The 17,085-nt window shown below is 42.8% G+C and overlaps 1 protein-coding gene across 4 annotated transcripts in view; it reads left to right on the forward strand.

The window, feature by feature from the left end:
* LOC141172392 (serine/threonine-protein kinase SBK1-like) overlaps positions 1-17,085 on the forward strand; it is a 76,118-nt gene that overhangs the window by 9,911 nt on the left and 49,122 nt on the right. Inside the window, exon 2 of one of the 4 annotated variants that reach the window (XM_073656542.1) lies at positions 13,857-14,046. The exons of 1 other annotated variant lie outside the window; for it this stretch is intronic. In XM_073656542.1, the coding sequence (XP_073512643.1) occupies positions 13,881-14,046 (166 nt within the window). In that variant the 5' untranslated portion in view covers positions 13,857-13,880. Of the gene's footprint in view, positions 1-13,856; positions 14,066-17,085 lie in introns of those variants that run through there. 2 more of the 4 variants (XM_073656544.1, XM_073656543.1) reach the window with 2 other exon arrangements.

Here is a 17,085-nt window from a genome sequence, read left to right on the forward strand (position 1 = left end):
AGTCGCCGTATTGTCGTCATTTTTTAAGAGCTATAATTTTTCCATATTTCAGCCAACAAAGTCATGTAAGGGCTTGTTTTTTGCAGGACAAGTTGCCATTTTTCTTGGTACCATTTTCGAGCATGTGACATTTTTAGATTGCTTTCTATTCTGATTTTTGGGAGGCAGAAGAATCAAAAACCAACAATTCAGGAATTGTTTTTTGTTTGTTTTTTTGCCATTCCGCGTGTGGTGAAATTGATAAGGCAGCGTTATTCTTTGAGTCAGCACGTTTACAGTGGTACCACATTCATATAGTTGTTTTATGTTTTGGCGCTTTTACACAATAAAATAAAATAATTTTTTTGGCATCGCTTTTTTTATTTTTCAGCTGTTGGAGCTGCATGGCTTCGTGTTTATGCGGGACAAGATGACGTTTTCAGGGGTACCATTTTTATTTACATTCATCTTTTTTATCACGTTTTATTCCATTTTTTGTTTGGTGGTATGATGATAAAGCATTGTTTTTAGCTTCGTTTTTTTTTTTTTTACGGTGTTCACTAAAAGGGTTAATTAGTGGGACAGTTTTATAGGTCAGGTCGTTACGGGTGCGGCGATACAAAAAACGTGTACTTTTATTGTTTTTTTCCATTAGAATATTTATTTATGGGTACAGTATATTTTTATTTTTTTGGATTATTTTTTCATTTTTTTTAAATATTTTTACAATTTTTTTTTCTATTTTTTTCACTTTCTGACACTTTTTTTTAACTTTTACACTTTATCCCACTATGGGACTTTCATTTTTCGCAGGTTGATCGCTTGCACAGCATAAAGATGAAGCATCATCCTCTATGCTGTGCAGACTGCAGCCCCTGCACACACCACACAAGTTAGGTAGATTGTGCACTAAGCACAATCTATCTAACATGCTGATGCCTGGTGACCTGGATGTTGTCATGACGACATCGGGTCACCACAGCAACTATCTGGACCCGGCATACATAGCGCGGGATGCCGGATAGAAGGTAAGTGGCGCACTCTTACCGCTGCCTGCACCGGAAATGCTGCGATCGACTACGACAATCAGCTGACACCCAGCGGCGATTGCGCCAGCACAGCCTCTGTACGGGTGCGATCGCCAGGGCGTATTAAAAAATATCTGGTCCAATAGGCCCAGGGCGCAGATACGTATTAATACGCCCCACGTCAGAAAGGGGTTAAAGCATCTGTTATAGTGAGTGAAACAGCTTGTGAATGATTTTGCTTAAATGGGTTGTCTGGTCCAAATCGATAAGTCTGACTTATAAGTCAGACTTCTGAATTCCCCTAGCACATGCAGTGTGTGCTGCAGGAATTCTTTGGTTTCTGAGCCACGACCGGAGGATATGTATGAGTTATACATACTCCCGGCCCACGCCCACTGGGCAGCCGTGTCACTAGACTGAGCATGGCCTCGCTCTATACAAGTGTATGGCGTGAGGCCATACCCACTGGCCGGGAGTATGTATAACTCATACATATCCTCTTGACTACAGACTTATCAATTTGGACTGGACAACCCCTTTAAGTGTGTGATTTATGATCCAGTGACTTTGGATTCTGGGAGTTTAGAAGGGAGGAACTTGAACTAATTCACTGTTTATATTTACTTGTTTATATTCCGCTGTTTGTGCAATTTCCATTAATAAAATGTACTCTACTATTGACAATGCCATCCAGTGTACATCTTGTCATTGTATGCAATCCTTGACCAGCCGTTTGAGGGTGGATACTGCTCTGCAAGATGTGAGCACAGTGTGCACTTGAAAGGTATTGGATCTAAATGAACAGCTGGCCACACTGAGATCCATAGACAATATGGAAAGGAGTTTGCTGCTCATTGAGCAGGTGCTTGCTGGCGTTGGTGCTGGGGGAGGATCATAGTATGGAGCTTCAGGACAGTGAGGGAGCTAGCTGGGTGACAGTTAGAAGGCTGAGTAGAAGGAAGAGTGCCAGGGAGGCTAGTCCTGATCTGACATACCCCAACAAGATTTCTGAATTGGCATATGAGGGGAATGTCAGTACAGGAGTAGCACTACTGCAGAAAGACTTTGTCTAAAAGTCGGGGGAGTGTCTGCTCCAGTTATGAGGGGATTAGGAGCACAGGGCAGGCCTGACAGGTGCTGGAAGTGGGGGAATTCAACTATTAGGGGAGCAGATAGGGAAATCTGTCACAAAGACACAGATCACCAATCAGTTTGTTGTCTTCCTGGTGCTCAAGTTCAGCACATCGCTGATCAGGTTAATAGAGTATTGGGAGGGGCTGGGGAGGACCCGGCGATCCTGGTGCACATCAGCACCACTGAAAAAGCTAAAAGTATGTGGAAGGTCCTTAAAGATAATTTCAGGGAATTAGGCTGTAAATTTAAAGCAAAGACCTTGAAAGTAGTGTTTTCTGAAATACTGCCGGTACTACATGACACACTAGAAAGGCAGCAGGAGATTAGGGAGGTGAATAAGTGGCTCAGGAATTGGTGCAGGAAGGAGGGTTTTGGGTTTCTGGACAACTGGGCTGACTTCTCTGTTGGCCATAGGCTCTATGCTAGCAATAAGCTGCACCTGAATGGGGAGGTTGCAGCTTTGCTGGGGGAAAATGGCTAGAAGGTTGGAGGAGTGTTTAAACCAGGGGTCTCAAACTCGGCTGGGTATATGGGCCGCACATGGAAAAAATTTGAATTTGGGGGGCCGCATTCTTTGTTCAATGTGACATTTTTAGTGATACCATTTTTTTTTGTATGCACCTTTTGAACATTTTTTCCGTGTTTATTTTTTTATGGCTTGGGTCGTTATGGATGTGGCGATAATAAACGTGCACTTTTTTGTGTTTACTTTAGTTTACATATAAAACAGCATTTTTAGTGCCCAATATTTTTTCATGCTTTATTTTTATTTTTTTGATTTTTACAATTTTGTTTCCCCCAATTGGCCACATTCAGTAATATTGTCTTACAATTAGCATCATATAGTAATAATGGCAAACATCTTGTAGTAATGTTCCCCATCCAAGTCCCCATCTTGTACTAATGTGCCCCATCCAGGTCCCCATCCTGTGGCTATGTGCCTCATCCAGGTCCCCATCTTGTGGCTATGTGCCCCATCCAGGTCTCCATCTTGTGGCTATGTGCCCCATCCAGATCCCCATCTTGTGGCTATGTGCCCCATCCAGGTCCCCATCTTGTGGCTATGTGCCCCATCCAGGTCCCCATCTTGTGGCTATGTGCCCCATCCAGGTCTCCATCTTGTGGCTATGTGCCCCATCCAGATCCCCATCTTGTGGCTATGTGCCCCATCCAGGTCCCCATCTTGTGGCTATGTGCCCCATCCAGGTCCCCATCTTGTGGCTATGTGCCCCATCCAGGACCCCATCCTGTGGCTATGTTCCCCATCCAGGTCCCCATCTTGTGGCTATGTGCCCCATCCAGGTCCCCATCTTGAGGCTATGTGCCCCATCCAGGTCCCCTCTTGTGGCTATGTGCCCCATCCAGGTCCCCTCTTGTGGCTATGTGCCCCATCCAGGTCCCCTCTTGTGGCTATGTGCCCCATCCAGGTCCCCTCTTGTGGCTATGTGCCCCATCCAGGTCCCCATCCTGTGGCTATGTGCCCCATCCAGGTCCCCTCTTGTAGCTATGTGCCCCATCCAGGTCCCCATCTTGAGGCTATGTGCCCCATCCAGGTCCCCTCTTGTGGCTATGTGTCCCATCCAGGTCCCCTCTTGTGGCTATGTGCCCCATCCAGGTCCCCTCTTGTGGCTATGTGCCCCATCCAGGTCCCCATCCTGTGGCTATGTGCCCCATCCAGGTCCCCATCTTGAGGCTATGTGCCCCATCCAGGTCCCCTCTTGTGGCTATGTGCCCCATCCAGGTCCCCTCTTGTGGCTATGTGCCCCATCCAGGTCCCCTCTTGTGGCTATGTGCCCCATCCAGGTCCCCATCCTGTGGCTATGTGCCCCATCCAGGTCCCCTCTTGTGGCTATGTGCCCCATCCAGGTCCCCATCTTGAGGCTATGTGCCCCATCCAGGTCCCCTCTTGTGGCTATGTGTCCCATCCAGGTCCCCTCTTGTGGCTATGTACCCCATCCAGGTCCCCTTTTGTGGCTATGTGCCCCATCCAGGTCCCCATCCTGTGGCTCTGTGCCCCATCCAGGTCCCCTCTTGTGGCTATGTGCCCCATCCAGGTCCCCATCCTGTGGCTATGTGCCCCATCCAGGTCCCCTCTTGTGGCTATGTGCCCCATCCAGGTCCCCATCTTGAGGCTATGTGCCCCATCCAGGTCCCCTCTTGTGGCTATGTGTCCCATCCAGGTCCCCTCTTGTGGCTATGTGCCCCATCCAGGTCCCCTCTTGTGGCTATGTGCCCCATCCAGGTCCCCTCTTGTGGCTATGTGCCCCATCCAGGTCCCCATCTTGTGGCTATGTGTCCCATCCAGGTCCCCTCTTGTGGCTATGTACCCCATCTAGGTCCCCTCTTGTGGCTATGTGCCCCATCCAGGTCCCCATCCTGTGGCTCTGTGCCCCATCCAGGTCCCCTCTTGTGGCTATGTGCCCCATCCAGGTCCCCATCCTGTGGCTATGTGCCCCATCCAGGTCCCCATCCTGTGGCTATGTGCCCCATCCAGGTCCCCTCTTGTGGCTATGTGCCCCCTGTGCTGTTCTTCACACACATAAAAAAAAAAAAAAGATGATTCTCACCTGTCCTCCGTTCCCTCGGCGGCCTTCCTGGCGATGTGGCCCGCAGGCACCACAGAGTCCGACCCCTTGACGATCCCGACCTGGTCCAGGAGGAGCCGCCGACAGCAGCGCTGCATTGCCGCACAGAGACTGTCTCCCAGCACAGCATTTTCAATGTCAGCCGCCGGCCAATCAGAGGCCAGCAGCTGACATCTGCATATGGCAATGACGTCATACTCGCTGCGCCGACACGCAGATATCAGCTGCTGGCCTCTGATTGGCCGGCGGCTGGCATTGGAAATGCCGTGCTGGGAAACAGTCTCTGTGCGGCAATGCAGCGCTGCTGTCGGCGGCTCCTCCTGGACCTGGTCGGGATCATCAAGGGGTCTGTGCCTGCGGGCCGCATAAAGCAGCCTCAGGGGCCGCATGCGGCCCGCGGGCCGCGTGTTTGAGACCCCTGGTTTAAACCAAGGACTGGAGGGGAAGAGGGGCAATTACTGTACAGGAGGGGAAGATAGTGTACATAGTGACCTGCGCCTAAATAATGAAAGTGGGGTTGCATGGGGGGAGGGGTTAGGACAGTCCATACACTAAACAGGAATAGAGGTACAGAAAAATACATAAAGTGCATGTACACTAATGCCAGAAGTCTCACCAACAATATGGAGGAAGTAGAATATTGCTGAAAGAAAATTATGAGGATATATTGTGAGGATAGCGGAGACATGACTGGATGAGAGCTATGACTGGGTTGTTAGTTTACAGGGTTATAGTCGGTTCAGGAATGGCTGTACAAATAAGCGAGGGGGGGGGGGGGTTCACCTAAATGTAAAATTGTAAAATTGTCCAAAAAGGCATTGACCAGGCATCAACATGAGGGATTGGTCCTGTCACACTAATCCGATCAGCTTCTAGGAGGCGGTAAGTTATATACTGAACCAGGGAAACTCAGTGGATGTTATCTATATGGACTTTTCAAAGGTATTTGATACGGTGCCACACAAAAAGGTTGGTACATAAAATGAGAAAAATGGGACTAGGGGAAAATATGTATAAATGGGTTAACAACTGGATCAGTGAAAATAAACAAATGGTGGTTATTATTGGGCCCTCTTCTTTTTAACAAATGTATTATATACTTTGTAGATGACATAAAGAGAAGAATTGTAATATTTGCAGATGATACTAAACTCTGCATAGTAATCAACACAAAGAAGGATAATTTAATGTTACAGAGGGATTTACTGTATGTTACCTGAAGGCTTGGGCTGACAAATGGCAATTGAAGTTTAATTTAGATATATGTAGGATTATGCATTTGGGCCGAGGAAACTAAATACACAGTTATTTGCTAAATTGTAAAACACTTGGTAAAACTGTCACTGAAAAAGACTTAGGATTATGGGTGGATGGCAAACTCAATTTTAGTGACTACTGCCAGGCAGCTGCTACCAAGGGAAATAAAATGATGGGATGCATTAAGAGGCATAGATGCTCACCACAATAACATAGTTTTGCCTGTATACAAGTCACTAGTGTGGCCACTCTTAGAAAACTGTGTACAATTTTGGTCTCTGGTTTATAAGCAGGATATACAGTGGTGTGAAAAAGTGTTTGCCCCCTGTCTGATTTCTTATTCTTTTGCATGTTTGTCACACTTAAATCTTTCAGATCATAAAGCTAATTTAAATATTAGACAAATATAAACACAAAATGTAGTTTTTAAATGAAGGTCTTTATTATTGAGGGAAAAAGAAATCCAATCCTACAGGGCCCTGGGTGAAAATGGATTGCCCCCTTGCCCCTTAAAACATAAATTAACTGTGGTTTATCACATCTTTGGGAAGCTGAGTTCAATTTCCCTAGCTACACACAGGCCTGATTACTGCCTCACCTGTTCTCAATCAAGAAATCACTTAAATAGGCCTGCCTGACAAACTGAAGTAGACCAAAAGATCCTCAAAAGCTAGACTTCATGAAGCGATCCAAAGAAGGTCAGGAACAAATGATAAACATAGTAATTGAAATCTATCAGTCTGGAAAAGGTTATAAAGCCATTTCCAAAGCTTTGGGACTCCAGAGAACCACAGTGAGAGCCATTATCCACAAATGGCGAAAACATGGAATAGTGTTGAACCTTCCCAGGAGCGGCCGGCCGACCAAAATTACCCAAAGAGCGCAGCGACGACTCATCCAAAAGGTCACAAAAGACCTCACAACAGCATCCAAAAAACTGCAGGCCTCACTTGCCTCAGTTAAGGTTAGTGTTCGTGATTCCATCATAAGAAAGAGACTGGGTAAAAATGGCATCCATGTCAGAGGGCCAAGATGAAAACCAGTGGTGAGCAAAAAAAAAATAAAGGCTCGTCTCAGTTTTGCCAGAAAAACATCTTGATGATCGCCAAGACTTTGGGAGAACTTTTTGGAAGGTGTATGCCCCATTACATCTAGAATTAACACCGCATTTCAGAAAAGGAACATCATACCAACAGTAAAATATGGTGGTGGTAGTGTGATGGTCTGGGGCTGTTTTGCTGCTTCAGGTCCTGGCAGACTTGCTGCGGTAAATGCAACCATGAATTCTGCTGTCTACCAAAAAATCCTGAAGGAGAATGTCATCTGTTCGTGACCTCCAGCAGAAGCGCACTTGGGTTATGCAGCAGGATAATGATCCAAAACATACCAGCAAGTCCACCTTTGAAGGCTTAAGAAAAACAAAATTAAGACTTTGGAGTGTCCTAGTCATAGTCCTGACCTTAATCCGATTGAGATGCTGTGGCATGACCTTAAAAGGCACTTCATGCTCGGAAACCCTTCAATGTGGCTGAATTGCGACAATTTTGCAAAGATGAGTGGGACAAAATTCCTACAGAGCGTTGTAAAAGACTCATTGCCGGTTATCAAATGCTTGATTGCAGTTGTTGCTGCTAAGGGTGGCTCAACCAGTTATTAGGTTTAGGGGGCAATCACTTTTCCACACCGGGCCCTGTAGGTTTGGATTTCTTTTTTTTCCCTTAATAATAAAGACCTTTATTTAAAAATTGTATTTTGTGTTTACTTGTGTTATCTTTGTCTAATATTTAAATTTGTTTTGTGATCTGAAACATTTAAGTGTAACAAACATGCAAAAGAATAAGAAATCAGGAAGGGGCAAACACTTTTTCACACCACTGTAGCTAAACATGAGCAGGTACAGAGAAGAGCAACCAAGGTATAGGATCGATCAACTCTTTTGAGTGTGGTCTTTGATCCAGTTTTCAATCCAATTATAAACCTTACTTTTCAAGCCTATAACCCATTAGACGTCTTTATAGGACAGAGTCAAATGCCTTTGCAAACTCGAAAAACACCAAATCCATTGCTTCCCCTATGTACAAGTTTCTGCTCACCTTTTCAGAAAAACTAATTACAATTAGCTTGACAACGTGTATCCTTAAGCACGTCACCAAAAAGTATTGTTCAAAAAGGAGTCAAAAACAAGTGAACATATATTTTTTTAAAACTAGGTTATTCATTAAATATGATTAAAATCTCACCAACATAAAACCCCATATGTGGAAAAAGTTTTAAAAAATAGATATGATATCTCCAATGTCACAAGGAAAAGGAAAACCAGAGAGGACCTCAATATATCCTTAATCTGTACTTATTGCTTGTCCTGTCTACCAGCGGAGGTTGGCACCCTAGATCACGAGAATGGTGCCCCCGCTCCACCGCGGCTCACCCTTTTATCCCTAGTAGGGTCCACTTCCACTTCTGATCTAGTATTTTGATAGAAAGGGTATACAGATAAATAGAAGGTTTATATTCTAGTTATAGTTCTGAATATATTCATCAGTATCTGCTCCATTCCCCTCCTGATAATTATAGCAGTTGCATGAAAATCATAGACACTGTGTCTTTCTTATCTGCACCCTCTTCCCCTTAATTTCTGGTAGTATGGAAACAACAGGGAGGAAAAGTATATGATAAATCTCAATTAGATACAATATTTATGACACGAGGGTAAATATATATATATTTATCAGATCTGATTCGCTTTATTAAGCTGAACACAGCCTATCAGATGTATACAGACAAATAATTAAATGAATAAGCAGTACAGAGTTAGGTTATTTTCAACATCACATAACTAATATAAAAGAAATGAAACACTTATTGTATTTCGGAGATCGCCTCAACGCGTTTCCCCATTCTTTTGTTTGGTTCATCGGGAGGCTACAAATGATTGTTAAAGATAATTAAAAGGATGTCATTGCTTGTGGATAATTTTCATGGAAGGAGTAAGCTGTGATGAGCTATGGTTTCCTCCTCCTGGTTTCCGGGAAACCATAGCTTATCACAGCTTGCTCTTTCCATGACATTTATCCACAGGCAATAACATCCTTTTGATAACCCTGCAAAAAAAAGCCCTTACACAGCTCCATCGACTGAAAAATGAAAACGTTATTCTGTTTGGAATATAGCGACATAATCCAAAATGTTTTTTTTCTACAAATTTCAGAATTTTTTTTTTCACCACTAAAGAAACAAAAAAAAACTGGACAAGTTTGGTATCTTTGTAATCATAGTCGTGCGGAGAATCAGTGACTAGAGTAACAATTGTGACATTAGGAACTCCGCCGCTCATTATGAATTTGACGAAAGGTGTTTGCCATACCCGATAGCTCTCCAATCCCTCCCCAGCGCCGCCTACTTGCGCTAGGCAAATGTGACGTGAAAATGCTAAAAGTTGTTAAACATTTGTGCAGCCTGGTGTTGAGCAAACAAAATAAAAATTCTAAACTTTTCAAAGCTATATACTGTATGCCAGAAATTAGGCTTGAAAGCTTTGATTAATCACATAGAGGAATTTTAAATATGTGTTATTTGTTTTTGGTTGATTTTTATTTTATATTAAAACATTGTTAATTTTAAAAATAAATATTTTTTTGTGTTTTTCTTAATTTTATTTTTTATTAGTCTCACAAGGGGCATTTGAACATGTGACCATTTGATCACTTACATAACAAACTACACTACATTTATTACATTTATAGAGCAGAGCAATATCACTGCCTGTCATTGTCACACGAACAGATGTCCCATTAGACCCTACCTGTGGCAGAACCTCATCACACCACTACTTGGCAGACCTGGAGGCCATTTTTAGTCTTTTGATTGCCATGGAAACGTATCTGTATTTCATGATTCTTTTTCTAGGTGGGTAATGGAGTGACAGAGGGAGCTCCCTTCCTCTGTCAAATTTTAAATGCAGCGATTGTTATTCACTACGACTGGAATTGCGCATCCTGGCAAGTCTCAATACCAAAATGTTACCAAAAAAGAACAAAAGATTATATAGATGTATACAGGCCTTTTGTCAATATAAAGTCAAACACAATCATTTTTTGTTTTGAAATCCAACACATTTTAATACGGTAGGTTTGCTGGTCCTGTAAAAAAGAAAATGTAGTTACTTTTAAATTAACTTTTTGTCTCCAAATTATAATATTTCTTTTGTCTGATATGGAATATTCCTCAACTATCAAAGTCCTTTATGTCTATCAGTTGTCCCTCTGCATCTCAACCATTCTAATTATATTGCTTTTTATGTACCCTTAAAGGAAACCTGTAACCTGATTCATACTACCCAAACCATGGGCACCATGAATCTCGGCTGCATGACTGCAGCCAGGTATATTTTCCCTGAAATGCTCTGTGTTTGGGCAGCAAGAATGAGCAGCTGACTGCCTTCCTTGAAAACAGGTCCACAGTATGGACGTATAAGTGGATGTATCATTATTCCAGCGGTATTTTATCAATATTTGATCAGTTTTTGATTCCGTATTTGCAATCATTGCTATTTTTTTCTACTGAGCAAAAACAGATCTGTGTTTGTCCAATTCAAAATAATATCAATGAATGCAAATACAGGTGCAAAATCTAATGAAATACTAATGGAATAATGAATCAATATTTTATCTCCATATACTTTAATGGGTGTATTCCATCTGTAAAACAAAACAAAATAGCACATGCTCAAAGATAGACATGGATAAAAACAGCCATATGAATAGTCCTATGGGTTTAGGTGAAAGAAACGGAATAAGTATGGATGACAAATACACTTACAGTGCTGTCCAAAAGTATTGGCACCCCTGCAATTCTGTAATACTCAGTTTCTTCCTGAAAATGATTGCAATCACAAATTCTTTGGTATTATTATCTTCATTTAATTTGTCATCAATGAAAAAAACACAAAAAGAATTGTCCTAAAGCCAAATTGGATACAATTCCACACCAAACCTAAAAAAGGGGGTGGACAAAAGTATTGGCACTGTTTGAAAAATCATGTGATGCTTCTCTAATTCGTGTAATTAACAGCACCTGTAACTTACCTGTGGCACCTAACAGGCGTTGGCAATAACTAAATCACACTTGCAGCCAGTTAACATGGATTAAAGTTGACTCAACCTCTTTCCTGTGTCCTTGTGTGTACCACATTGAGCATGGAGAAAAGAAAGAAGACCAAAGAACTGTCTGAGGACTTGAGAAACCAAATTGTGAGGAAGCATGAGCAATCTCAAGGCTACAAGTCCATCTCCAAAGACCTGAATGTTCCTGTGTCTTCCGTGCACAGTGTCATCAAGAAGTTTAAAGCCCATGGCACTGTGGCTAACCTCCCTAGATGTGGACGGAAAAGAAAAATTGACGAGAGATTTCAACGCAAGATTGTGCGGATGGTGGATAAAGAACATCGACTAACATCCAAACAAGTTCAAGCTGCCCTGCAGTCCGAGGGTACAACAGTGTCAACCCGTACTATCCGTCGGCGTCTGAATGAAAAGGGACTGTATGGTAGGATACCCAGGAAGACCCCACTTCTTACCCCGAGACATAAAAGAGCCAGGCTGAAGTTTGCCAAAACTTACCTGAGAAAGCCTAAAACGTTTTGGAAGAATGTTCTCTGGTCAGATGAGACAAAAGTAGAGCTTTTTGGGAAAAAGCATCAACATAGAGTGTACAGGAAAAAAAAAAGAGGCATTCAAAGAAAAGAACACGGTCCCTACAGTCAAACATGGTGGAGGTTCCCTGATGTTTTGGGGTTGCTTTGCTGCCTCTGGCACTGGACTGCTTGACCGTGTGCATGGCATTATGAAGTCTGAAGACTACCAACAAATTTTGCAGTATAATGTAGGGCCCAGTGTGAGAAAGCTGGGTCTCCCTCAGAGGTCATGGGTCTTCCAGCAGGACAATGACCCAAAACACTATAAAATGGTTTTAGAGAAAGCACTGGAGACTTCTAAGGTGGCCAGCAATGAGTCCAGACCTGAATCACATAGAACACCTGTGGAGAGATCTCAAAATGGCAGTTTGGAGAAGGCACCCTTCAAATATCAGGGACCTGGAGCAGTTTGCCAAAGAAGAATGGTCTACAATTCCAGCAGAGCATTGTAAGAAACTCATTGATGGTTACCGGAAGCGGTTGTTCGCAGTTATTTTGGCTAAAGGTTGTGCAACCAAGTATTAGGCTGAGGGTGCCAATACTTTTGTCCGGCCCTTTTTTGGAGTTTTGTGTGAAATGATCAATGATTTGATTTTTGCTTCATTCTCTTTTGTGTTTTTTCCTTGCAAGCCAATTAAATTAAGAGAATAATACCAAAGAATTTGTAATTGAAATCATTTTCAGGAAGAAACTGAGTATTATCTGACAGAATTGCAGGGGTGCCAATACTTTTGGCCAGCACTGTATGTAAGAGGCTTTTTGTCTTGCTTGTAAAGTACCACGCAGTTTGATTCATCTTCTTTCACTACTTTTTCCCATGCATTGCCATAGGATTTCACACAATCAGACCTAGTGTTAGACTGGGGTGCCAAGGGCCCACCAGTAACCAACTCCAGGGCCCCACTTTTCAACTGCATGCAAATGTGACATTATCCTAAATCACAAATGTATGTAACAATGAACTGAGTAGATTGTTACATGAATAAGATGCTGCCTCTGTCTGTTCATAGTGATTCAAGTACATTGTGCCAAGTACTGCTCATATAAGAGGGTGGTGGCCCACCGGAGGATTCTCCTGTTGTCCTGTGGGCCAGTCCAAGCCTGAATTCAGACCGCATATTGTGAAAGTTCTCTCCCGTGTCCAGTTAGAAATACCTCACTTTTGAACTGTTACTAAAACACTCCTCTTCATAACTATCACTTATCTATCAGAAGGGTTACATGAAGAGGATCATTCTACTGCAATGTGCCATTTATAGTATAATACTGTGGCAGAAAGGTTTCTAAAATCCCGCTCCTCGTTTTAGGCACCATGATGGAGGTGTGACTTCTACCTCTGTACCCCAAATAGCTTCACTCCTGCTTTCAACTATACAGCAATGTATAATATATTCTAGAAGTTACGAATACATAAGAAACTAGCAAAAACTATTACTATAACAGCATTCATTGTATTTCTCAATCCCAAATTTAGATGGAGAGGTGATTTGGGCAGGGCTTTAACCTCATGATTTGTTACATAATAACTATATTGTTGGCATATAGCTGCCTTCCTGAACCATGCTACAGTATGTACAAAACTATATACAATGTCTGTTTTTGAAGGTAATCTGTCACCATGTTTTTGCTACCCCATCGGAGAAGAGCATGAAGTAGGGGCAGAAACCCTGATTCTAGCTATGTATCACTTAGTGGGCTGCTTGTTGCAGTTTGGCTAAAAATCACTGTTTTATCTAACAGAGATCAATCAGTTCTTTGATTGTTGAGCTCTATATAACTCAGCCGACACTACTGATTGACAGCTGTCTGCGCATTGGCAGTAAGATGCTAGTCAGTGGTCAGATCAGGGTTATTTAGAGCTCATGAATATGGAGGACTACTTGGAAACAGGTTTACTTGATGTCTAGTGACAATTTCCTGCTGAATGAACAGTGATTTTATAAAAACTAAAGCAGCCCAGTAAGTGACACATTGCTGGAATCAGGGACTCTATCTCTACATTATGCTTCTCACAGGTTAGGTGGCAAAAACTTGATGACAGATTTCCTTTAAGAGATCATATTAAAACGTATTATAGATATTGTAATAACAATGATATAAGAATGTATAATAATACTAAATGTGATGAGTACAAGATAATCAGGAATAATTATCTCATTATATAATTTTAACTGAATACAGAAAGAAGTGTACTACCTGAGAAAAATGAACCTCAATGAGAAAATGTGGAATGGGAACTATCTAGAAGAAATGCTTATTCTTACTTCCCAAAATCTTCCCATGATCAAGGTAGAAGATAACTATGTTATTGTCAAAGAGTTGGGCAGTGGATCTTATGGACATGTTCTGCTTGCTTTAAACCAAACAAAAGGTACAAGATATATGGCAAGGTATTTGTGATAAGATGTAATACTTAAAGAAGTTCTTCACTACTTTTCCTTGATGTCCTATCCGTAGGATGTTTGATCGGCCGGGGTCTCGCACCCGGCACCCACGTCAATCAGCTATTATCGGCAGCAGCCGCCGGACGGAAATACGTACTTGTGGTGCTTGGCCGTCTAGCTGTAGTGGCCGCTGCAGGGTACTGCACATCCGCCTCGTATTTAATTCAATGGGAGGCGGATGTGTAGTACCACGCGTACCACGCGGCGGCCACTACAGCAAGACGGCCAAGCACCGCAAGTAAGTACTTCTTGCCGGCAGAGGCTGGCACTGATAACAGCTGATCTGTGGGGTTGCCAGGTGCGGGACTCCAACCACTGAAACAATGATTTGAAATAACTCAAAATTAGAGATCACTTTTGTCTTATTTTCACGTTTGCTTCACATTTGAGACTATAAATGAGCAGATTGACTTCAAGTAGAATTTCCTGAAATTCGCCGGTCCCTGTGAATTAGAACACTTTGCAATCCGGTTGGCCAAAAAAAGGCGAAGATCAGACCCAAAAAATGCCCAATGCCATTTCACACACTGCTGAAGACTCAGCGGGCTAATGAGGTCAGGTATGGCCTTTTCCATGTTGCTCTGCAACTATAAGGCCACAGCCCCACTATCAGTATTTGGCCAGTATTCAGTCAGTATTTTGTCTCAGGAGTGGGAGCCAAAACCAGGTGAGGAACAATCAGAGAAAAGGTATAATAAAAACAAGTGCTCAAATCTGCATTTATCACACACTCTTGGTTTTGGCTCCCACTAATGTGAAAAAATACTGACCTAATACTGACCAAATACTGATAGTGGGGCTGTGGCCTTAGATCACATATTATAGTGCAGCCAATCAGAATGGTTATCACAAGAGATTAAGCAACATTTTGTGCTTGCACAGTGTAGTAAAATAAGGTCAGAGAAAACACGTAATTCCACCTAGAGATAGAAATAGGCCTAATGTGATTGTGGTGTGCTATTTCAGTGTTGAAACAGATTAAAAATGGGAGTGCTAATGTCACTCTGTGAATACAAATTCAATGATTAAGTGATAAATAGGGAAGCGCTGTTGCTGTACAGCCACTCATATACTGAGCATTATAGAGTGCTACTTTGTTTGTAAATTGTATATGGAGGTAGCTCCCCCTAGTAAGCACCTGTTCACACCTATTTCTTGTATTAGAAGTGCTGTCAGTTTTTTCTGATTATATACTGAGTGTTACAGAGTGCTACTTTGTATGTAAAGAGTCAGTCAGGGTGACTGTGAATTGATTGATCTGTGTTATACTGCAGTAACAGCACTTTAACAGCATGTTATTATTCGTCATACACTGCAGACTAGAGATGAGCGAACCTTTTAAAGGTTTGATTAATTTCAGATTTGCGAACTTCCGAACAATTTGCTTATATCCGAATCCCATTGCATTCAATGGGAGGCAAAACCAAACGCATACACAACTCCTTCAAAGGGGCCCAAAAGCTAACAAAACAGCTCAGATTAGGGTCAGACACCAGGAAAAGTGTCATCAATTGATCCACAGTGCACATTTTATAATGGCGCAGCAGCAGTCAGGCATGGGCCATGCATGAGATATCAGGATCTGGGCCACCATTTACAGCTTTGCATTTAAGTTTAAATTAAAACCAGGTGGGTGAGGGATCGGTGTAGGCCAGCTGTGCTGGGAGCCCTGATACCATGTGCAACAGCTAAAGATGCTTTTCTGCTCAGCCACACTCAGGTGGCACAAATATCAGTTTCATACACAATTATTGGTAGAAAAATGTAAGGATATTAATACAGGTAGTTGACTGAAAGTAAGTGCAGACCTGCCGGTCTGTGAGCCCTACTGCTATAGGCAACACACATGAAGGAGACCCAACCACGAGTCTCCACATTTCCAAAAATTAGGGGCAGACACCACCAAAGTGACCAGAGTAGAACTGGTATAATGGGGAACTGACACCCCTTCCACTACAGCCAACCCAGCAGATGGAGACCCAATCAGGAGTCTCCACATTTCAAAAAATTATTGTTAATAGCATCAGCAGCAGCAACAACAGGCACAGAAGCCATGACAAAGAAATCACAAACTGCAATAACACTTAATCAATGCATCACCCTAAAAACTACACCATCGCCTAGTCTGCACAGTCTGCAATTAGGGTGCAAAAGTCCTTGGAGACTTGTTTATCTTAAGTTAGGCGGTCTACACTTTCATGGGACAGCCGGATGTTCTTATCCATCAGGACACCACCAGCAGCGATGAAGACACATTCTGAGAGAACGCTGGCTGCTGAGCATGATAAAACCACCAAGGCATGACAGGCGAGTTCAGGCCACTCTTCCATTTTTGAACACCAAAATCTAAAAGGGTCCATCCCTCCCTGATGGTATTGATATTGAGCTCAAGATACTCCAGCACCATCCTCTCCAGTCGTTCACCCCACGTGTCAGACTTGTACTCATGCTGGTCTAAAAAAATGTGTGAAACAACTCACAGAAATTGCTTCTGACACACTGCTGCTGCTAATGTTTTTGCATTGACAAATTGACGTTCCTGGGGTTGGAAGTCTAGAGCTGTGATGCACACTGTGTGCCTCACTGCTGTCTTGGGGAAAACGAAAACCTCTTTTTAGGTTGTCAAAACGCGTGTTTCGATACTCCAGCATTTGCGTGTCCCTTTCTGAGGGGGAAATATCTGGCAAAATGTACTCTTGTACCATGGATCTAACAGAGTGGCAACCCAGTAGTCAGCACTATTTCGAATCCTAACAATACGGAGATCATGTTGCAGATAATGCAGCAAGAAGGCACTCGTGTCAGGCTCTTCCATGAGGTCCAAGCCCATGGTCTGTTGGTGGTTAGTTAACACTGATGTTTGCTTCCTCCATCCCCTCCCGGCAACCACAGACAACAGAGAGGAGATCATTATCCTTTTCATGTCCTGACTGTTGCTCGCCCACCACCTCTTCCTCCTCGTCCTC

Source organism: Phyllobates terribilis, unplaced genomic scaffold (assembly GCF_046119375.1).
Source record: "Phyllobates terribilis strain yellow unplaced genomic scaffold, ASM4611937v1 Scaffold_12__6_contigs__length_324123572, whole genome shotgun sequence".
NCBI classification, from domain to species: domain Eukaryota; kingdom Metazoa; phylum Chordata; class Amphibia; order Anura; family Dendrobatidae; genus Phyllobates; species Phyllobates terribilis.